This window comes from Lynx canadensis, chromosome B4, assembly GCF_007474595.2.
Source record: "Lynx canadensis isolate LIC74 chromosome B4, mLynCan4.pri.v2, whole genome shotgun sequence".
In the NCBI taxonomy this organism is placed as follows: Eukaryota; Metazoa; Chordata; class Mammalia; order Carnivora; family Felidae; genus Lynx; species Lynx canadensis.
Window position 1 is genome coordinate 24,087,464 of NC_044309.1, and position 24,847 is coordinate 24,112,310.

The following is a 24,847-nucleotide window of genomic DNA, read 5'->3' on the forward strand; positions in this document are numbered from 1 at the left end:
GAAAGGCCTAAGCTTCTGTACTGAGCAGTTAGAGGTTCTGGGTTGGGTGACCATTGGGCTGTACCAGTGATTCTCAATGGGGAGAAATTTTGCTCTTCAAAGAACATTTGTCAATGTCTGGAGACATTTTGTTTGTCACAACTGGTGGGATTGAGGGTTGTTGTTGGCATCTAGTGCATAAAATCCAAAGATGCTGTTAAGCATCCTACCATCCACAGGAGAGCCCCCCACAGCAAATAATTATCCATCCTAAAATGTTAACAGTGCCGAGATCGAGAAACCTGGCCTATTCAGAACCATTTTCCTCATTTAATAAATCTGCCAAGACTGCCTAGTGGAATTGTTATAAGGATCAAATGAGACATTATCTCTAACAGTGATTTAGAAGACATAAAGACTCAATTAAGGATGAGGTCCTTTTTAATATTTGAGATTAATGTAAATGAATTAAGCTATACATTAAATATATTTTATTAAGTAATATATTTATAGTGATATAGAGGTTCAATATATTCCTTATATATTTAATATTTTAAATGCTCATGTTTCTGATATTTATCAATTCTGTGATACTATTACCTATTAACTTTGAAGCTTCAATTTTCAAACAGTATTACCATTTTCAGGTTAAAACCTAGAATTTGAGGTAAAACCTAGCAATTTTCAGGTAAAACCTAACATCTCTGGCCTTTTCAGAGTGTATAAATTAGGATTAAGAACAAAACAAAATTTCTAACTCCCTCCCCCCAAAACAAAACAAAACAAAACAAAACAAATTTCTTACCTTGTGTCAAGCATTCCTTTTCACCTTGGGGTAACCAAAAGACCCTTACTAAATAAAATGAGAATCCTAATTATTTTTGCAACTTTTCATTTTTCAGCAATCTGTAGTAGTTTTTGCCTCCCCTCACCCTTTTGACCCACTGGCAAAGAACGAAAGGTATTTTTTAAAAAATGTTTAAAAGAATTCAGGTATCATTTCTCAGTCTTTTGGCTAAGGTCAAGTGAAAGAATTCAGGAATTCAGTAAGTAATTACTGCCTAGCTTGTTTTTTAAGAAATACATTTTGGGGCACCTGAGTGGCTCAGTCAGTTAAACATCTGACCTCAGCTCAGGTCATAATCTCACGGTTAGAGCCCTGCGGTCAGGCTCTGTGCTGACAGCTCAGAGCCTGGAGCCTGCCTTCGGATTCTGTTTCTCCCTCTCTCTCTCTCTCTCTGCCCCTCCCCTGTTCATGCTCTGTCTCTCTGTCTCTCAAAAATAATAAATAACATTAAAATTTTTTTAATTAAATAAACAATATTAATATAATATACTATAACTACCATGGAATTTCAGTGACCTTTTCTTTATATGCAAAGTACTGTGCTAAGCATTGCAGAGGGCACCACATTTTAAAACTGTCTTGGGGCGCCTGGGTGGCGCAGTCGGTTAAGCGTCCGACTTCAGCCAGGTCACGATCTCACGGTCCGTGAGTTCGAGCCCCGCGTCGGGCTCTGGGCTGATGGCTCGGAGCTGGAGCCTGTTTCCGATTCTGTGTCTCCCTCTCTCTCTTCCCCTCCCCCGTTCATGCTCTGTCTCTGTCTGTCCCAAAAATAAATAAACGTTGAAAAAAAAAAATTTAAAACTGTCTTAAACCTTCAAGAATTGACACTCCCAGTTAAAATTTTCAAAGTCACAGGCATGGAAAGTTAATAAGCAATGCAGGGTAATAAGTACCAAGATCCAAGTGAATGGTATACACAGTGCAAGAGGTCAGAAGAGATAAATTTATGTCCAGGAGGGCTGATAAGAGAGAATATTAGGAAAGAAGGTTTCAAACTGGAATCTGATGGTAGGTACAGTTTGTGGAAAAGACAGGAAAGGTCTTTCTCACTGTACTGTTTGGCATGTCAAAAGCTGGAGGGACTGGTTGGATTGCCGGGATTAGCACAGTAGGTGTTAGTGAAGTGACAGAAATTGACAGAAGATAAGATGGGAAAACTGATCAGGTTAAAAATTATGTACAGAGAGCCTGAATGACATAGTGAACTTACCATTTCAGTTCTCCATGGTTTTACAATATGGACAGTAAGGAGGACTAAACCTACTTTTTGACAATATTACAGTTGAAAGTCGCTTATTTGGCAGGTCAGAAGTGAGATTAAATTTATAATGTATTTCAAAGTCCCATGCTATATAAAATAGCAAATACTGCATGATAAATGAGGAAGAAAAAAAAACTCAGTATACAGAGACTATGTGAATAGCTGTTCTAAATACAGGAAGTCCCAGAAATAAAGACTGAACCTTTCTCTGTCACTAATTTGAAAGCTTTCATCTAAATTGGCGGAGATTCTTAGGAGACAGAACCAATTTGCAAAGGCCCTGTGGAGGTGTAAATAGGACTACATAATTCTCCTCTGTCCTGTCTTAGCCTTTGACCAACCCTTCTTGTATGATGCAAAATCATCAGATTCTTTGTTCCGTTGTAGTAAACTCTTCTGTTTTTGTGAAAAGAAATAATCTTACAAGAAGAGATGCAATATGGAATTACTTTGCACAGGGTTTTTGCTGTAGCTAAAGAAGCTACCATAGTGAGCTCCATTTTTCCACTAGGCACCTATACACAATGGTTTGGCTACCAGAACTCTAATTCAACCAGAACGTATTGAAGACAGTAGTATAGTGAAGTAGGTAAGTACACATGCTTTGAAATCAGAAAGCCCAAGTTCAAACCCCAATTCTGTCACATCTAAAGTGTGACTTTGTTCAAAGTTACTTCGAGTAACTTCTATAAGCTTTAAGCCTCAGTCTTCTTATCTGCAAATAGGGATGACAGTTGTATCTACTCTGTATATGGTTATGAGCATTAAATTAAATAATATATATGAAGTTTACTGATAGACCCAAATGTCATCAATACGTATTAGCTATATTATTTTCATATTCTTGCCTCAGCCCCAAGCTCCACAAATTGCTTATTACCTACAATGCCGTGGTCTTGAATCCCACAGCATAAGTCATGAAGCTAGTCCCATAAAAAACCAAAGCAGCAGCCAGTATGTTGCCTTTAAAGCAAGTCTTTAAAACAAGGGATGCAGCAAAGCAAGAGTCTGGGGGCTTTCCCAGTGCAACTGGTCTACCTACATGTTTATTTCCACAGCAAGTCCCAGAGGCAGGTCATTAGACCTTCAGCAGACATTTAATTAAGCACCCACTATGTTCTAGTCCTTGAAAAAAAGATTAACCCAAATCTTATTCCAAAGATTAAAGATCCAAAGAACAATGAAAGAGCTTCTGATGTTAAACTCACAGACTAGCTGTGGAAACAAGGACCTAAATACGTATCATACAATGTAATGTAAACTCCAGGGACAAGGGTACTGTGTTCACCGCTGCATCCCCAGCACTTACAAAGGTGCCTGGCACATAGTAGGCACTCCGTAAATATTTATGAAGCGAATGAAAGAGTAGTGGGTATTTTTAATAAAAGTATACACAGGGCACTCTGAAAGCATGACATAGAGAAGGTAGAAGTGAGGAGGAAAGGGGAAGACTTCTTCGATTATAGTAGAAATTCAGATAAAGCAGAGAATCATAAAAGTCATATATAAATATATACTATAAATATCATATTTTAACTTGGAACATGAACATCTATTCGTTTTTCAGCCTTTTGATACAGGCTCAGTTTTTTTCTTTGAATAAAAGTTCCATGAATTGGACTTTATTGACTCTTTTTTTTAAGTGTATTTATTTATTTTGAGAGAGAGAGAGAACACAAAGCAGAGGAGGGGCAGAGAAAGAGAGAATCCCAAGCACGCTCCGTGCTGTCAGCACCGAGCCCCATGTGGAGCTCCATCTCCTAACCCTGCGATCATGATCAGAGCCAAAATCGAGAGCCAGACACTTAACCGACCAAGCTACCCAAGCACCCGTAGTGACTCTTCCTTACATGAGTACCAATAATCCCTTACTTGCGATTTCTAGTTAATGTTTCTTGAGGTGAAGCAGGAAGTTGAACGTAACTTGTGAAACAATCACAGGGCTATTTCTTGATTCTTAAGATTCTCCTCAACCCTTTGTAATAGCTTTAGACCACTTCTTTCTGAAGTCTTACCAAAGCATTTGATGCAGTTGTGTAGAAACAACTCTCTGGCTTTCCTCACTCATATTTCATCAGTTTGCGTCATATGGTTTTGAATCCTGTCACCTCAAGCGCAGCTGGCAGACACAGGTCTGGCAGCAGACACAGCTCTCCCGGCAGGAGCAGGAGCCCATGGGGACACCCCTGAGAACTAGCATCCACGAGCTCCGGGTGTGTGTGGACAGCAGTCAGTGCAGCTAACACAGGGGAGGAGAATGTCAGCCCAGTTAGTCTCTTCATTGAAGATGCATGAGAAAGAGTTTCTAGAATATTGGAAGAGTCGATCTTCCTTAAAGGAACGAGCAGGGAGGATCAAGGACATACAGACAGAGAGAATAACACATACAAATAACACAACACTTAATAAGATGAAAATCTGATCATGTCCTTTCCCGACTTGGAAGTCTCATACAAAGGCATAGAGGCATGAGCAAACCTGGCCTTCTGGCATAATTTTAAATAATTTTTATTACCAGAGCTCAGGCTGTCCACGGAAAATAGCAGAAGGTAAGACTGGGAAGGCAGGCAGGGATACAGAGGAGGGAGGGAGCTCTCATGCTGGTCTTCATACATGTCACCTAATTTTAAATGACTGCTTTTTGGCAGGTGTGACCTTTGCATTTCCTACATTTCCACTGCTCTCCAACTTACCTATGTTATGTGCCTGGCCTTTGAAAGCACCTGTTTTTGCCATCACGGCTTAGAGCTTGGGTTTTCTCAGAGCCTTCCAAGTCGGAAAAGGACCTGATCAGATTTTCATCTTATTAAGACAATTCAGACAGACCTGGGGGAGGGGGAGTGAGAACAGACATAACCAGTTGGAAGGCAATTATGGAAGTCAAGTTGAGAAGTGATGATAAGTAAGTTCAAGGCAATGCCTGTAGGAATAGAGAGAAAGAAATGGATTTCAGAGAGATTCTTTTTTTTTTTTAATTTTTTTTTTCAACGTTTTTATTTATTTTTGGGACAGACAGAGACAGAGCATGAACGGGGGAGGGGCAGAGAGAGAGGGAGACACAGAATCGGAAACAGGCTCCAGGCTCCGAGCCATCAGCCCAGAGCCTGACGCGGGGCTTGAACTCACAGACCGTGAGATCGTGACCTGGCTGAAGTCGGACGCTTAACCGACCTGCGCCACCCAGGCGCCCCTCAGAGAGATTCTTAAGCTTGTTGGATACACTGAGTGGAGAATAGGGAAGAATCTAGGATGACACACAGATTTTTATCACCTTTGAAAAAAATAGTGACATCATTCTCAGAGGTAGGAACTAGCAGAGGAAAGGAAAGGTGATGAATTGGAGTGTCTGTGAGATAACCAGGTGGGGGAGCGAAGCAGACAGTCAGAAGTGATGTGTTCAGAGTTTGTGTAAAGAGGGCCACAGATGAAGATTTAGGAATCATCCATTCCGCATGTAGATGAATGAGACCCCTGTGGAGAGAGCTCAGAAAGAAATGGGACATTGGAGAACACTTGCATTTGAGCAGAACGTCTAAATATGAGGCATGTCAGGGAGACTGATGGGGGGATGGGGAGAAGCAGGGAGGCAAGGTGGGATGCAAACGTGGGGATACTCAAGACAGAGAAAAGGGTCAACAATAGCAAATGCAGAAAAGAACACTTAGGATTATGATGGAAGACATCCCTTTAGAGTTCATCACTAAAAGATCTTTATGTGATTAAATAAGAGTCCTTATTACTATGTGATTAAATCAGATTCCAGGAGCTGCTGATTAATGGGAAGTAGAGAAATGGAGACAATTATTTTAAGCAATCTTTCAACTTCTCTGTGAAGCGGGTGGGCTACAGAGAATCGTTTCAGGTGAGACATACTTAGAGGGTTTGTCTTGAACTAAATGGAAGGCACCAGAAGAGAGAAAAGGGCTTGAAAAAGGAGAGGAGGAAGAGATGACCTCTAGAACACAGGCGGTGGGAGAGTGGATATCTCCTCTGAAGGAGAAGGGAAGAATCGATAATGGACAAACAGATCTGTAGCTGAGGAGGAAGCCAGTAGAGCTTGCATCTCGTGGCCCCTGGTAAAATAGAAGACACATTTATCTGCTGAGAGCAGCGCGGAGGGCAGGGGCAGGTGGGAGATTTGAAAGGACAGGAGAGATGAAACTGTTGTGAGGATTGAGTGAGGAAAGTAGTTGTGGACACCAATCAGGATTCTTGGTGTCCTTGTGGACTCGGCTGACTCAGGAAGCCACAAGGTCATGGGGAGCGTGCTGTGAATGATTTTTCTCTGGCAGATCTCCAAGGCCTGACAGGAGGGCAGAGAACAATGATTGGCTGGTCCAGGTTTGGATGTTTGCAGACCATGTGCGACAAAAGACCAAGAGAGGGGAGCATGAGAAGAAGGGTTGCTCATATGATGAGCCACGAGATCCTGGCTGGATCTGGAAAGAAGTAAAACCAGGAGCTAGTTGGTGGGCTGGAAGGGTAGAGTAGCTCCTCAGTCACAACGTGTCCACAAGCAAGTTTAGTCCTCAAGTTGGCAGGCCTAAAGGATGAGGGGACGTTAACGGGCACTCCCTGAGGTTATTTGCACAGATGACAAAAGCTATGACCATCACTTCTTTCTAGACCATTCTAGGCCAGGATTCTCCAAAGAGCCTAACAGAAAAGAGTTCATCTGCATGTTTATCAAGGATGAAACTTGGTGGAGCTGGAATGTGTTCTTTTTAGAGGTTTTATCTACAGGCTCATTTTTAGATGAAGAAATTGACATTTACAGAGATTCCGTGATGTGTCCATGTTTACACGGGTAATTAGTCTCTAGGATCAGAACTCAGCTCTCCTGACCATGCCACCTCACTCTTCCACACACATGGCCTCTGTTTTGAAATTCAAAACCTACCAAAACTTGATGCTTTGTTTCCTCTGGATCAGCAGGTTAATCCTGCACCAAGAAATTAAATAAGGGCGTGTCGGAAACCCTAGAAAACTGCACAAGATTGTTGACCATGGTCAACTGGTTTTTCTTTCTGTAGTTCACCTGGTGGCCTGTTTCAGTTCTCTCCTGCATTAACCCCTTAACTCACTCTTCCCCTCAATTACTGATGTATTAAACCAATAGAGAAAACCTCCAGTGGGACGCAAAGTATACCTCAAAGGACAGTGCTCGATGGTGTGTACACAGTAGTAGGAAGTTTGCAGAGAATTAAACTCCTTCATCCAATTTTAAGATCAGCTTCCAATGTGTTTGTGAAGGTGAAAAAATGAAATATTTCCCTCTGCTTCTTGCCACTGCAATCCTTCTGCTTTTAGCACCCAGAAAAATGCTGCTCCTCTTAAAATACCCCACTAACTTTTTTTTTCTTTTTTAGTGATGGAGTTTTTGTGGGAGATTTCAGTGATCAGTGTTGAAAAGTAATCACTAAACTGAGAAAACAATGCTCAAATCTATACAAACGAATTGGTCTGGATTTGTGTCAGTCTACTTTAGGGTTCTGAGAAGGGTCCTGTGCATTGAGTCTGGGAATCGCTTTCTTCCCTGCACAGAACTGTCAAGTATCCACCAGGCTACTGAGGCATGGAAACTTTATGAAATACTAACCAGCACTTTCTCCCACTCGAAGGTACCATGTTCTCTGCTACAAGTGGAATGAAGAACCCCCAGTGAGCCCTGACACCTGTGCCACCATTTTGGAAAAAGCTGGTCTGGATAACTGGGCTCTTGGAAAAACAAAAGTAATGTTTGCATGTAATTTTCAAGGACAAATAATAATTGTAAATGTGTTGGATTTACTGAAAATTATAACATTTTCCAGTGCTTGAAAATATTATGGCTTTTTTATGTTACAGAAGCTCTAGCTTAAACTAGGGAATTAAGTTGACAAATTCATAAAGGTTTTCTTCTTCAGCAGAATTAAACACTTTGTGTCATAAAGGTTTCTTTTAAGAATTCAAGAAAAGTTTCTCTTGAAGATTTATCCAAAAAAAAAGATGAAATTTAGAGTGAGTACATTTCATTTCAAGTAGTATTAGAAACATACTGAGATATATTCTCTTTTTTATCACCACAAATATAGTCTATAAATATTCAGAATGTGTTAATATATTTTAATATCATATAATATATACAGAATATATTCTGTAGAAAATCATAATGATCTGAACAGGATCCTAATATTTTTTTCCTAATTCTCAAATCTGCTTCTGTTATAAACTTCAAATTTATCTGGAGCAAAATATTCACCATTGTTAGTAGACTTGCTATAAGTGTTTGGCTATCACTGTGTTTATGTATTAGATTTGAGACCGGAGAGATTTTAGCTTATTTAATCACTTAGAGAGTGAAGAAAAAAAATCATAACAGATTTTGCGTATGGAAGTAAGATAGGTGGCTGCTTGGAGAAAGGATGCATTAGGCTCCTCAGATAGCCTCAAAGCATTACAAAATGGGGATAAGGAAATAAAGAGGGTACCAGGCCTTAGGGGTACACTGAATATATCATTGGGGGGAGGATTGAGAAAAGAGTCAATCTAAAGAAAAGTCCTCAGAGACTGACCCTTCAAGAATAACCACTGTCAGCCATATTGACTGAAACAAACGTCCACATTAGTCGTGTCTAGGGGTGGAAGATATGGGAGAGAATTTTCATGTTTACAAAAGAAGCTACTCCTTAACAATTTAAGGGATTTTAAAAAATATTTATCTTAGACCGAGTGTCTTACATATTCAGTAATCCATATTTACTTCAGTAGTTAGCAAGGCGAAATTCTGAGCACTAAAAAGATGTGTATCTTATTTATACCATTTTCTTTTAGATGATCACAAAGATGAATTTTGTCAGGCTGAAATCTCACGATTTATGGTCTGAAACACATGCCTAACTTCAAATGGAGTTTTAACTCGTAAAAAGGGCCTTTTGCAGTTCCAGTCCTACATGGTATTTAAGTAGCATTTTAAAGCTGTTTGTATTTTTCCACTTCACCTTTTCCAACTCATTAAGATGAATAAAAGTATTCAATACAGAAACATTTCGAATGCTGCACAAAAAAAAAGTAATAAAAAAGATGACCTTTTTGAACAGACTGAATTTTAAATGAATTGTCAACAGTAGAATGGACTAAATAAATTAGCGTCCAGAGTCCCATAGAAATTAAAACTAAATTCCGTCAAACCCTGTAATGCTAACCTGCCTGTGGTGCCAAGCTTTCAAGCCATGGAGCTGCAAAGAGGGTTCTACTTTCAGTGTTACCAGTTCTTATGACTCAGCTGTTAAATTTGAATTTAAGTGACTTTCTTGGTGGATTCAATAAACTTTCTTTTAGGTGACTTTTATTAGTAAATGTATCCATTAAAAGAAAAAAAAAACGTCTTCCTATTTCCTGGGGGAGGTTGAAAACTCTTAAATGAGAATAACTCCAGGCCTGCAGGCCCCTCCGTTTCTTCAATTCATTTCGATTTTAGAATGATTGAAAGTCAGTCCTCCTTTCTCCGTGGGGGCCACTGAGTCTAGCAGGAATGTTGTTCTGTCTGGGGCCATCTTGCTGCCTCAGTCCCTCCACTGACAACATGAGAGGCCCTGAAGGACGGTGCCCTGCCTTATTTACCTTTGTATCCTCAGCAGATGAGTACATACGGCAGGTGTCAATAAACATTTGATGAATGAATTGCTATAGCTGTAAGTGTCCTCTATCTTACAGCTAGATTTGTAAGACTTTTTAATTTGAAAAATACAGTTGTCTTTTTGAAAACATAAAAATCTAGCTTTGTTCACAGTAGATGTTGCTAAAACTTTGATACAAGAGCTGACCATCCTCCATTCTTATTGGCCCAGTCAACAAAACCTAGTTAGTTAACTGGCTGCAAATAACAGTATGATTGCTAAACAATATTTGTTCTCAAAGAGAGGTTTTCTTCAAGAATACAAATGTAAAATGTAGCAAAATCCAGGCCAAACAAGCAGAAGATAGTGATTTCCAAAATCTGAAAAAGATTTAGAATATAATCTGTTCTTCATAGCGTATGACTATTTCGCATTGGTGTGCCCTAGTTTTATATGTATTTTATTTTCACTCTTTCAAGGTGTTCCTTAAATATTATCATGTGGAACAGTTAAATTTAATGCGAAAGGAAGCCATTGACAAGCTTATTTTGATTCAAGCCTGTGTCAGAGGATTCTTGGATTCAAGGAGGTACCAAAAAATACAGGAGAAAAGAAAAGAGAGTGCTATAATAATACAGTCAGGTAATCACTCAGATGGTCTCACCGTGTAACAAAACTTAATGTTATGTTCAGATATGGACATCTAATCTTATATTCAAACCCCCATTCTTATGTAGCTTTTGTATTTAATTCCAGACTCGGTTACGTTGATGCTTTCTCTATACTAAATCTAAATCTGATTGCTTTAGTGATTGACACTTTTAATATTTGAATGTTTTGTTTTAAATAAAATAATTTAATTTTTAAATTTTCTGTCAAGCATCAATGAAATACAATTGACCTCTTGTGCAAGATACAAGTGATTAAATTAGTTACAGATCTCAGGAATCATATTATTATAATTCATTGGACAATAACACTTTTCCTACTTTATTCCAAAGGTTACACTTGCCACAATGTTTGACCACTTGATTAAATCTCATTATGTTAAAGGGCATCCATTTCTTTCTATTAACTGTAGGTAAATAATATTTATAATAATACTTTACACATTTTTATTAAAATGTATCAATAGACTTTAGATTTCACTTTCCATTTTTCAATAAGAAACTAAATTTAGAACCTGGTATGGTTCAGTAAAGCATCTTCCACAACGTGTTGAGTGGACTTCCATAGTAAAAACTATATTCTCCCGTGTAACCTGATATGCACACATACTACATGCAATGCACTCTGATATTTTCTGTTCTGGCTTATTCCACTTCATTTTTAGATGCTAGATTTGGCCCACTAATCTATTTTATGATCCACTATGATCTGCAGCCTGCCTTCTGAGGAGCACTGACATGGTGGACAGAATAGCTGACTAACATTTGAGAGATTCCTGTTCCAGTCTCGGGTCTGTCAAATCGTAAGGGCTCATCTCTTCGGGGATTTTAAAGCCCTTAACTTCTCCCTGCAGCATCAAAATGCAAATCCCTAAAATTTGGGATCAGATTCTTTATCCACAGTTTCACAATTTATAAAACACTGAAGAAACGGTTTTTCACAACTCATCTGGCAGTGAAACATGACCTAATATTTATAGTCCTTCATCACTCCTAGTAAAAATATTGGTTTTCTGGAGAAAGATTTGTATTTTTGATTATGGAATGCTGCCCTGACATGGGGAATGTTATAGGATATGTGTTATTTGCTCTGAATTACCTTTATAAAATAAAAAAGTTTAAAGCTGAATTCTGAAATCTATCTGGTTCCAAGGATAATTGGCCAAAAAGTCCAAAACATATTCTTAAATAATAGGGGCTTTCTCCTGTAAATAGCTGACGTAATTATTAGCAGATTTAAGCAAATGAATACAGTTTGTCTTTTTCAACAACTTAGCTAATCTCTTTCATTTTAGTTTCATCCCAGTACTGTCCTTAATGCAAAAGGCACTTTAATTATTTTCTTGCTATAGAAGAATCTTGTTAATGAACAATATTTTTTATGAACCTGTCCTATTTGGGCTCTTTAATTTCATTTTCCTGACATTGACTGTCAAAAAAAATTGTTTCTATTCACTTAAGTAATGGCTTTTTCTTTATTCTGATTAATGCTACTCTGGACCTTGTATGTTTCAGCTGCAAGAGGACATCTAGTCAGGAAACAAAGGAAAGAAATTGTTAACACAAAAAACACAGCAGTAACAACTATTCAGACTCATGATCAGCAATTTGACTACAAGAAAAACTTTGAAAATAAAAGGTATATTGATGTTCATTTTTATACCATTTTGACATTATACATTTTTCAAACCTGTAAAGTCAAAATAAAGTTCACAGTCTTTCTTGTACCTAATCAGGCTCCTAATACCAGTGCATTAAATGTCAGTGAACACCCAGTGGCCACTCTTGTGTTCTTTATCCTATTTGGGAGTTCACTGGCATTTCACACTGATGACCACACTTTCCTTCCATAGTTTTTTTTCTTCCTAGGCTTCTGCTGGATTGCACTCTGCATTTCTGCTCCTAATTCTGAGTATCCTTTGCTAACTCCTCCTCCCGTCCCCATATTTAAATCCTCCTCCACATCTGAATATCATCTCTGGGCTTTCTCATTCATTCCCATGGTGTTAATAATCAGTATACTGTAACTCCTAAGCCAGAATCCAATCTTCAAAGCATGACACTTTGCCCTTTCTTCTCTTCAGCCTCCATATCTATATTTCTAAGTGCTTATTAGCAGATCCACCTGAATGCATTTATACATAAAGCTGTACGGTAAGCTGTGAAGACATGTAGATAGATGAGACAAAATCCTGATCCTCAAATTACCCATAGAAACATGGGAAGGAAATATAACCAATAAATATGTGATTCTAATAACACAAGTTAACTCTGCTATAAAAATATGCAAATTGTGCAGTAGGGCATGGAAGATCTTGGTAGGGATTAGGGGAAGAGAAAGTATATAGATTTTGCCTCAGTGGTAAAGCTTGAATTGATCGAAAGAAGAAAGAGTGGTCTCCAGGGAAATGAAGATCATTCCAGCCCCAATCCCAGGACCCTTGTCTTTTTTTTAAATCTATTGGGATTCAGTTGACCTATAACACTGTGTGACTTCCAGGTGTACAACATGAGGATTTGGTACACATATATATTGTGAAATAATTACCACAGTGAAGTTAGTTAACACATTTATCACCTCAATAATTACAACTCTGTGTGTGTATGTGTGTGGTGACAACATTTAAGAACACCTGTCTTAGCAACTCTTGAGTCTATAATACAGTACTGTTAACAATCACCATGCTGTATATTAGATCCCAAGAACTCACTCATCTTTTTAAAAATTTAAGTTTTATTGATGTGTAATTAACATACAAAATTATAAGATATTTGAAGTGTGCATCATGATGATCTGATATGCATATGCATTGTGGAAAGATTCCCCCATCTAATTCATTACCACGTCCATCATCTTACATAGTTCCTTTTTGTGCTTTTTTGGTGAGAACATTGAATTCTACTCCTTTAGCAAAATTCAGTTATACAAAACCATGTGTAGTCCCATGTTTTATATGAGATCCTCAGACCTACTTATTCCTCTAATGGCTGGAAGGCTGTATCCTTTTTCCAGCCTCTCCCTCCTATTTCTTCTACCTCCCCCTCAAAACCACAACTGTCCGTTTGTGTGGGTTTGACTTTTTCTTTTCTTTTTCAGATTCCACACATAAGTGATACTATGCAGTATTTGTCTTCCTTGGTCTGATTTCTTGCGTCCATGTTGTCACAAATGGCAGGATTTCTTCTCTCTTGTGGATGAATGATACTCCATTGAATATGTATACCATATCTTCTTTATCCATTCATCCTTTAATGGTCACTTAGGTTATTTCTGTGTCTTGACTGTTGCGAATGATACTGCAATGAACATTGAAGTGCAGATAGCTCTTTGAGATCATTGCTTTGTTTTTTGATTGGGGGGGGGAGGGGGATGTACAACCAGAAGTAGGATTGCTGGATCATATGGTAGTGCTATTTTTAGTTTTTTGAGGAACCTCCATATCATTTTCCAAACTGGCAGCAATTTACATTCCCACCAACACAGCATTCTCAGTACATAAGGATTCTCTTTTCTTCACATCTTCACCAATGCTTGTTTTCTCTTGTCTTTTGTGATGATAGCCATTCTAACAGGTGTGAAGTGATACCTCATCATGGTTTGGATTTGCATTTCCAAATGTTGAGGCCCTTTTCATGTACCTGTTAGTCATTTTTTCATCTCCTTTAAAAATGCTTGTTCACATCCTCTGCCCATTTTTAAGTCAGGTTGTTCATTGTTTTGCTATTAAGTAGTATGAGTTCTTCATATATTTTTGGATATTAACCCTTTGTCACATCTGTGAGTTGCAAATATTTTCTCCCATTGCGTAGGTTGCCTTTTCATTTTATTGATGGTTTCCTTTGCTGTACAGAAGCTTTTTCATTTTACGTAGTCGCACTAGTTTATTTTTGCTTTTGTTGCTTTTGCTTTCAGTATCAAATCCAAAAAACAAAAAAACAAAAACAAAAATATTGCCAAACCAAAGTCAAGGAGCTTGCCACCTATATTTCTCCTCAGAGTTTTATGATTTCAGGTCTTATGTCCAAGTCTTTAAATTCATTTTGAGTTGATTTTTGTATATAGTGTAATATAGGAATCCGGTTTAATTATTTTGCATGTGTCTGTCTAATTTTCCCAAAACCATTTATTGAAGAGACTATTCCACCCCCATTGTATATTCTTGGTTCTCCTGTCCTGAATTAATTGGCCATAAATGTGTGTGTTTATTTTGGGCTCTCTATTCTGTTCCATTGATCTGTGAGTTTGTTTTTATGCAGATTCCACTCTGTTTTGATTACTATAGCTCTGTGGTAGTTTGCTTATCTTTTTCTCATTAATTATACTTTGATTAGTATAGACGTTCTCTGGGGGTGTTATGAAGGTATTCAAAATACTAGCATAGCCATTCGTTAAAATTATGGGTTCTTGGTATCCTGCCTCCTTCTCTGGTCCCTGGCAAAATAACAGAGATTCTATTATGCCTCCTGTATAAACCTGAAGATGCTGTTATAGGCCTAGGAAGTGGCCAGTGGAATTAGATAAATTGAATTCCAGTAACTTTTTCCAAGTTTGACTCCAAGACAAATCCTTCTGTACGAACAGATTGCAAAGGACCAAAAATCTCCCATGGATTTCCTAAGCCAAAATGGAAAGTTTTGAAAACTCCCCAAGTAGCATGTCAGGGTATCAGGTCATGACTTTTTCACTGTACTGTAACACACTTTTCATGGCCATATTGCTCTTGTGAGGGTTTTGTCCTCACCAAAAGAAAAAAAAAGTGAAAAAGAAGCTTATGTGGCTTAAAAAAAAAAAACTAGAGAAAATGTTATCTTTAAGGAAAATCATTTTGGGAGGATATTGGTAAAGTAACAACTGTGAAATTTTGGTCAACATATTATATGATCATGAACCGTAGCAAGGACACTGCTTCCCTTTAATTTTGTAACATATTTACGGTGATCACCAGAGCTCGAAGGAGCTTATTAAATACAGCACATTAGCCTAGTGAACATACCCTGCTTACTAGTCTCAAATTTTGATATATTTTCCACAACCTCTCCTCACCGTAGGTACTTTCTTTAGAAAAAGACATGTTTTGAAGTGATTAAATTCCTAGGGTTTTGATGCCTCATTAAGTGAAAATATGCTAGGATAGTTCTCATTCTAAATTGAAACTGGTTTCGTCATTATTAGAGCAGCTACCACAGTTGTTGCTAGAGAGAACATGTGGGAAACATTTGATTAACGTGACTTGAGAAGTTTTTATTTGGAGGTTTTTTTGTTTTTTGTTTTTTGGGTTTTTTTGTTTGTTTTTGTTTTTTTTTTTTTTTGCCCCTGTTACTGTTCTCCCAACACTATACAGGTAAATAAGGTCCAGTTTAATATCATATATTCAGATGCAGTATGTTTTACACAGGGAATCTTTTGTGAAGAAACAGACAGAAAATGTGGTCCCTACTAACGAAACAGTCATTCCAGCTCCAAATAATAAAGGAAGTACATCTGCAGTGAAGACTTCTACTTTCAGAGTTGAAGGGGAAGCCATGATTGCTGTTGAAAGTAACAACAGAGGACATCAAACTCAGAAAAAAATGAATAACATGTATGGAGAAGAGGCTAAGCAGGAAGTGTATCTGGTGGGGGACCCTTGGACAGAAGGACAGCCTAAGAAGAAATACGCGAAAGACCTGGAAGAGAATAGTAAGGTAAGGAGAGTGGAGGAGAACACTGTGCTCCAGAATTACTACCAAAGGTATGCAGAGGAAAGGAATTTTGAAGAATCAAAAGTAGCATATCTAGAAAGGAAGGCCATCTCGGAAAGGCCAAGCTACCCAGGACTCTGGGTGGTGGAGAATGAGACAAAGCAACCTTCTTTAACAAAAAGTTTGGAACCCAGTCTTAGCCAAAGGTCGGTTCATCAAAATGGAGATAGCAAGGAAAAAGAAAAGAAGACATCTGTAGTTACCCAGAATGCACCAGTGTGCAGCCATCAGAGAAGCCATTTGACGCCTGGGTCGGTCAGAGAGAGGCCAGCCCAAGCCAGCATGCACGCCCAGGAGGAAGATAGAGCAGCAGTGTTCATTCAGAGCAAATACCGGGGCTACAAGAGAAAGCAGCAATTACAGAAGGACAGGATGTCTTCTTTTCAAAGTCAAAAGGTTGTTTCAAAACCAACAGAAGTAGCAACAAATACCCATGATTTGTACTCCTATCCCACAAAACATGAGGAATCCTGTAATATCAGGACAAAGAATGATAGAGACTCAAAGGCAGTTTTAGAGAACGAAGCATGTGATTTGGCAATCTTTTCAAAACAGGTATGTAAACAAACAGATTTATTTACTAGTAGAAATCTCTGGGAACTACACAGTAACTGAAGTAAATGTACCATTAATTAATAATTATTAATAATTATTTCATCTTTTTATGAGGCTGCAACCCTCTTTAATGAATGTCTCAAAGGTTTTGCTATTCAAATAGCCATAAATTTTTAAGACGATGTGCTGTTAGAAGTAGTATAAAATACGATGGAAACCTTCTGTAGTCAAGAGACTAGTCATTGGTTTATGCAGCTTACTAAAATGTTGACATTGGACAATGCAGATTTCCTTCTCTGAGATCTTTCACTAGAGTTTAAAAGAAAAAGAAACAGAAAAAAAGTGTTATAAATCCTCTAAAATCTATGCTTTTTTCTGCCCCAGATTTTAAGAAGACATAATGAGGTGTCAAAATTAGGCATGTAGCCATACTCAGGCATACATGCAATGAAGGTAGAAATCTACATGTTTCATCGTGACAATAAGAAACTGCAAAGAACAATTCCCTCTTGGAGTATATCGTGTGCCAAGAGTAGGCATGTTTTGGCTGTTTCTAGAAGGGGGCAGTTGGCTTTAGCACTTCTCATGGGTGTACATGGAACACTGATTACTTAGTACTATGGAGGGAGAGACCACAGGGAGCTGCTGCTGGAAATGCCAATCCCAGGTCTTGCCTTCTCTGTAGGTGTTTGATCTTTTTTTTTGTTTTTTTGTTTTTTTGTTTTAAATTTTTTTTTTTCAACGTTTATTTATTTTTGGGACAGAGAGAGACAGAGCATGAACGGGGGAGAGTCAGAGAGAGAGGGAGACACAGAATCGGAAACAGGCTCCAGGCTCTGAGCCATCAGCCCAGAGCCTGACGCGGGGCTCGAACTCACGGAGCGCGAGATCGTGACCTGGCTGAAGTCGGACGCTTAACCGACTGCGCCACCCAGGCGCCCCTGTAGGTGTTTGATCTTAAGAGAATCACTTTATGTGTGACCTTAAGAAAATCACCTTTATTTTTCTCTTATGTAAAGTGAAGGATTTCAACTAGATGACCTCTAAAATGCATATTGTAAGTTAATATGCATCACCAGGGTAATCAATAGTATATACAATCATTGAAGAAATATCATTACGGGTTAGTTCAAAGAGGGATTGCCTAATACTTTTGGGTCCCCAAACTCTGCTCTTCGTCTCTGACAGTGACTGAGTCCATGCAAAAGCACAGTAGCCACTCTTGGGCACCACTTTCATGTTATAGGTGTGGCCTAAACATCTCCAACTTGTAGCTTTTAGTAGAGATCTGCCAGCCCTTTCCTGTTCCTTTTTTTTTTTAAGCATACGGACATAGTTTAATATGCATGCAGTCCTTCCTTTCCTTGGTGCATACTTTGCTTACTCTAAAGACCAAACTGGGGATTAGAAACCTGACCTGCTACACATCAGGGACATTGAGGAGATGCAGAATTACTAAATCATCTCCATAGAGCTGGATAATAATGCCGTGGAAGTAGATTCAGCACTCCCGGGGGACAAAGCTAGAGGTGGAAAAGCAGGAGCTCCACATACAGCCCAGCAGTACAGCGATGTCCACAGGGTCAGGATGCAGACCAGAGAGAGGCAGAGGAGCTGGATGGAAAGAGAGGAGCCAGAGGAGAGGAGCCCTGACTTGAGGCTAAGAACACCGGAAAGGAAAGGAGGGGGTTAACACAACCAAAGGCAACCAAAGGCTTCTGTGGGCTAAAAGCATAAAGGCAATTGCTACAGAATGGTACAGACAGAAGCCAGATCTCAGGGACCCCAGGGAAGAGAGATCAGGACAGAATGCCTCATGTAGCATGACACGTTTGGCAGTTTGTAAATGGAAAATGTGAGATGCACAAGTTGCACCAAGGGGGAGGCTTGGTCAAGTGAGGACTTTTTCGGACCTTGGGTTTTCAGACATGGTTCAAGGTAGGTTCTGGAGAAGTGGGTGAGAGTCCCGGGGACAGTCAATCAGGAATTTACCAGATCCTGGTGTACATGTGCAGCCCTCTGAATTCTTTTCCTTGATTTAATCTGACACATGACCTTCTTTTTAGATATCAAAGTTATCTGAAGAATATTTCATTCTGCAGAAAAAACTGAATGAAATGATTTTGTCACAGCAACTGAAGCCTCTTTATCTGGGTGTCTATCCTCATAAGCCAATTAATAGACGAGTTTCTTCTCAGCAGTGCCTCTCAGGTAAAATCAGTAGTTAGAACTTCCTGAAGGGAAACATAGTGCCAGATACTCTATTTGTTTATTAGTTTCTGACCTTTATTCTATGTCAGGTTTGAGGTAACTATGTTCTAACTGTTTGGGGGAGAACCTTCTCTTCATTCCATTTCTCATGTGTAGATAAAAACTTTTCCAGAATGTTCCACACACATTCTACTTTCTCTGACTTCATTCTCCCCTCTTTTCTTTTTTCTTTTTTTCCCCCCCTTCATATACACTTTAACTAGAACTTTTCAAATGACACCAGAAGGAAATAGACATGGAGTTTGGAGGAGTGGGCAGAATGCAGGTTTGATGAGAGGGAGCAAAAAAGTAAATATCTATTCCTTTGTCAACATCTGCAACCTTAAGTAGACTATGGGAGGTTCAAATCTCCATTCCAAATGCATTATTATATTTTTCTTCTGATCAACTGTGTCACAGTCTGCCCCCATTTCGCTAAACTGGTAGGGGATTCAAACTCAGTATTTATCAGGCCTTCCCCTCTCCAGGGCTGTGCAAAGACCCTGCGGTCTTATACATCCACCAAAGGACCGGGTAGAGCCTGAGCCTGTGGTCACTAGTTATTTGCCTACACAGTTACTGTTGGGACACCCATCTCCTCGCTGGCGTCATGACCCCTTCAAGTCAGGAGCTGTGCTGTTCCCCTACCCTCAGCATGTACCTGGAAACTGTCAAGTCAGGAGTCTCACCTGGTCCATACATGCTTCAGGTAGCCATCCTTTCTGCAGCCTTATAACCTCCCCCAGAAGCAGCCACTGATGGCCCTGCTGACATCTGTCTGGGAGAATATTTATTTTCCCTGACTTTTCTTGGAGGCCTCCTGCTCTCTCGCCATCCCTACCAAGACACCTGGCATCACCTCTGCAATGACTTTGGTGTTGCCAAAGACCGGAAATCCTGCTAACCTCATGCAGCTTCTGCAAAAACCCCTTAGGCAGAAAATTACTAAGATGAGCCTGACTGTTTGATATGGGAGGAAGAGAAAATATCTTCATGTTCCAGTCAGTTGTCCTGCCACATTATTTTCAAGTCTATAGTTGTAGTGAAGCTTTGAAAACAAAAATGGCTCTCTGTATTTAAGAGTCTCTTATGGTTTACCTCCCTCTCTGTAATGTATTTTTTCTTCCCTTCCCCTATGGTCTTCTGTTAAGTTTCTCGAATTCCACATATGAGTAAAAACATGATATCTGTCTTTTTCCGACTGGCTTATTTCACTTAGCATAATACCCTCTGGTTCCATCCATGTTGTTGCAAATGGCAAGATTTAATTCTTTTTCATTGCCAAATAATATTCCATTATATCTATATATGTATGTGTATACACACACACACACACACACACACCACATCTTCTTTATCCATTCATCAGTTGATAGACATTTGGGCTCTTTCCTTAACTTGGCTATTGTTGATAGCACTGCTATAAACATTGGGGTGCATGTGTCCCTACAAATCAGCACTCCTGTATCCCTTGGATAAATTCCTAGTAGTGCTATTGCTGGGTCATAGGATAATTCTAGTTTTAATTTTTTGAGGAACCTCCACACTGTTTTCCAGAGTGGCTGCACCAGTTTGTATTCCCACCAACAGTGCAAGAGGATTTTACTTTCTCTACATCCACCTCCAACATCTGTTGTTTCCTGAGTTGTTAATTTTAGCCACTCTGACCAGTGTGAGGTGGTATCTCATTGTGGTTTTGACTTGTATTTCCCTGATGATGAGTCATGTTGTACCTTTTTTCATGTGTTGGTTGGCCATCTGGATATCTTCTTTGGAGAAGTGTCTATTCATGTCTTCTACCTGTTTCTTCACTGGATTATTTGTTTTTCAGGTGTTAAGTTTGGTAAGTTCTTTATAGATTTTTGATACCATAATAGACTCTTAGATACAGAGAACAAACTGAGGGTTGATGGAGGTGAGGGGTTGGGGGATGGGAGAAATGGGTGATGGGCATTGAGGAGGGCACTTGTTGGGATGAGCACTGGGTTTTGTTATGTAAGTGATGAATCATAGAAATCTACTCCTGAAGCCAAGACTACACTGTATACACTATATGTTAGTTAATGTGATAATAAATTATCCACAAAAAAAAAAAAAAGTGGCTCTCTTGCCCTTTCTACCACCACTGCTCTCAGGCCCTGGCCCAGAACCTCTTGATGTTAAGAAGCAGCTTCACAAGTCAGAGCCCAGATGCGCATCAGTTTGACAGCCTCCTGTGACCCAGGCCCACATGGCCTGCTGACAGTTGGAAGCAGAGGGGAAAGGTGGGGACTTCAGCTTCCCTCTTGGTTATACGTGCCGCAGCCCTGGTAAATGTGGGGCAGTGAGGTATTGGTGGTGCAGGGAAGCCAGGGAAACCAGGCAGTGTCCCTGAGTAAGCAGCTCAGCCCTGTCCTTAAAGGGAAAGGAGGAGTGGGGGAGGGGTGGCAGCTTCCTACGAAGCTGTGTGTGTGTGTGTGTGTGTGTGTGTGTGTGTGTGTGTGTGACATCTTTATTCATCTGTTGATGGACATTTAGGTTGTTTTCATATCTTGGCTATTGTGAACAATGCTGCAATGAACATGGGAACACAGATACCTATTTGAGGTACTTATTTCACTTCCTTTGGATATGTATCCAAAGGGGGGATTGCTGGATCATATAGTAGTTCTGCTTTTCATTTTTTGAGGTACCTCCATATTGTTTTCTGTAGTGGCTGTACCAATTTACATTTTCACCAACAATGTACAAAAGTTCCCTTTCTCCACATCCTAGCCATGTGTGTTTCTCTTGCCTTTTTAATAATACCCATCCTAACAGATGTTGAAGTAAAATCTCATTGTGATTTTGATTTGCGTTTTCTGGATGATTAGTGGTATTGAACACCTTTTCAAATACTATTGGCCATTTGTATGTCTTCTTTGGAAAAATGTCATTCAGGTCATTTGTCAGTTTTTAAATTGGGGTGGCTTGGTGTTTGCTTGAGTTGTGTGAGTTCTCTGTATATATTGTGGATATTAACTCTTTATCTGATATTAACTCTTTATCTGATACATGGTTTTCAAATACTTTCTCCTATTCCATACATTGCCTTTTTATTTTGTTAATGGTTTCCTTTGCTGTAGTGAAGCTTTTTTGATATACTTTCCTGTGCTTTTGTTATCATGTCCAAAAATTTACTGCCAAAGCCAATGTCAAAGAGCTTTTCCCTATGTTGTATTCTAGGATTTTTATGGATTCAGGTTTTATGCTTAAGTCTTTAATCCATTTTGAGCTGAATTTTTGTGTGATGCAAGATGAGTCCAATTTCATCTTTTTGTATGTGGATATCCAGCTTCTCCAGCACCATTTGTTGAAGAAATTGCCTTTTCCCCTTTGTGTATTCAGGTGCCCATATCAAAACATATATGCTTGGGTTCATTTCTGGTTTCTCTGTTCTGTTCCATTGGTCTAGGTGCCTGTTTTTATGCCAATATCATACTCTTTTTGATTACTATAACTTTATAATACAGCTTGAAATTAGGAAGTATAATGCTTCCAGTTCTGTTTTTCTTTCTCAAAATTGCTTTGTCAGGGACTTTGAAGAGACCTAAATGGTTAGAATATGATTAGAAAGTCAAATTAGTTCACTTTATTCTTCAATCTGACATTTTTTTTTAATATGAAATTTATTGTCAAACTGGTTTCCATACAACACCCAGTGCTCATCCCAAAAGATGCCCTCCTCAATACCCATCACCCACCCCCCATCTACCCTCAGTTTGTTCTCAGTTTTTAAGAGTCTCTTATGCTTTGGCTCTCTCCCACTCTAACCTCTCTTTTTTTTTTTCCTTCCCCTCCCCCATGGGTTTCTGTCAAGTTTCTCAGGATCCACATAAGAGTGAAACCATATGGTATCTGTCTTTCTCTGTATAGCTTATTTCACTTAGCATAACACTCTCCAGTTCCATCCACGTTGCTACAAAAGGCCATATTTCATTCTTTCTCATTGCCATGTAGTATTCTATTGTGTATATAAACCACAATTTCTTTATCCATTCATCAGTTGATGGACATTTAGGCTCTTTCCATAATTTGGCTATTGTTGAGAGTGTTGCTATAAACACTGGGGTACAAGTGCCCCTATGCATCAGCACTCCCGTATCCCTTGGGTAAATTCCTAGCAGTGCTATTGCTGGGTCATAGGGTAGGTCTATTTTTAATTTTCTGAGGAACCTCCACACTGCTTTCCAGAGTGGCCGCACCAGTTTGCATTCCCACCAACAGTGCAAGAGGGTTCCCGTTTCTCCACATCCTCTCCAGCATCTATAGTCTCCTGATTTGTTCATTTTAGCCACTCTGACTGGCGTGAGATGATATCTGAGTGTGGTTTTGATTTGTATTTCCCTGATGAGGAGTGACGTTGAGCATCTTTTCATGTGCCTGTTTGCCATCTGGATGTCTTCTTTAGAGAAGTGTCTATTCATGTTTTCTGCCCATTTCTTCACTGGATTATTTGTTTTTAAATGGACCTAACAAAAATATCAGAGATAAATTTTTAGCTTCTAGGGGGAGAATTGTTATTCAGTGACATTTCTTTGACCCCAGGTTTAGAGGGAGCGCTTTTTGTTCTGAACACACGTAGAGAGGTTACATATTATACTCCACTGCTTTAAGGCTAACTTGGCAAACATCTGAGTTGTCCTGTGTCCCTGAGAGTAGCAGAGGAAGAGCCTGCAAGAGAGCGTGAAGTGGCCTGAGGACCGAGAGGATCTGGGTGGACCTGACAACCCAGAACCAAGGAGAAAGGGAGGACATTGGCAGAAGTAGTAGATGACAATGACCAGAGACTAGATAGCAGTCACTCTCAGCAGATGCTGATGAAAATCTGGGAATAACTACAGAGCAGATGGACTATTTTCACTGACACCGTGAAGCTGTAAAAGTCTGCCAACCCCAACCTAGATGTGACCCGGGGAGAAAAGAGGAGTGTCAGAAACCTAAAATTACTAAGTTTACTCATAAGACATTAAGAAAATTGAAAGAGACTGAGTTTAACTAGGATTCGTTAAAAATGTTAACAGTAGAAGGGCACCTGGGTGACTCAGTCGGTTAAGCGTCTGACACTTGGTTTCAGCTCAGGTCACGATCTCACAGTTCGTGGGATTGAGCCCCACATCAGACTCCATACTATCAGCTTCAGATTCCCTCTCTCCCTCTTTCTATACCCCTACCCTGCTTGCACACTCACACATACTCTTTCTCAAAATAAATAAACTTATAAAAAATAATGTAACAGTAGAAAATGGAAACGAACACCAAGAGGTAAAAATTAAGTCTGGTTTTGGGGCGCCTGGGTGGCGCAGTCGGTTAAGCGTCCGACTTCAGCCAGGTCACGATCTCGCGGTCCACGAGTTCGAGCCCCGCGTCGGGCTCTGGGCTGATGGCTCAGAGCCTGGAGCCTGTTTCTGATTCTATGTCTCCCTCTCTCTCTGCCCCTCCCCCGTTCATGCTCTGTCTCTCTCTGTCCCAAAAATAAAATAAACGTTGGAAAAAAAAAAATTAAAAAAAAAATTAAGTCTGGTTTTAAGAAACTCAGGTTACAATTTTGTACATCTGAATTGTTGTACAGTGGATACTCAACCCCGCTATAGACAACTGCATTTTTGAAAGATCCTTTGGATTGCATTATAGGGATAGAATTTGATGGCACAAAGGATAAAGGTGGAAGACCAGCAAGAGATGATGGTGGTTCAGATGCAGTGAGGCTGAGGAGGTAAACAGAAGCAGAGGTTAGTCAACAGACAGGTGGATAAGTGCGTAGCACCTGAAGCCGTGAGGTCATTCAGGAAGTCCACCAATCGCAAGAGAAGAAAGTCTAGAGCAAGAGTTCAGACACATACAGATCAGGGAGAGAGGAACCAGCAAAGAGGAGCAACCAGAGAGCTGGGAAGAACACCACGGAGCCTAGCACCTTAGTAGCCCCAGT

General features: G+C 39.5%; 1 protein-coding gene across 1 annotated transcript in view; it reads left to right on the forward strand.

The window, feature by feature from the left end:
• MYO3A (myosin IIIA) overlaps window positions 1–24,847 on the forward strand; it is a 229,463-nt gene that overhangs the window by 172,965 nt on the left and 31,651 nt on the right. Inside the window, 5 exon segments of the mRNA XM_032593843.1 lie at window positions 7,709–7,820; window positions 10,165–10,327; window positions 11,869–11,992; window positions 15,750–16,650; window positions 18,717–18,861. Of these exon segments, the coding sequence (XP_032449734.1) occupies window positions 7,709–7,820; window positions 10,165–10,327; window positions 11,869–11,992; window positions 15,750–16,650; window positions 18,717–18,861 (1,445 nt within the window).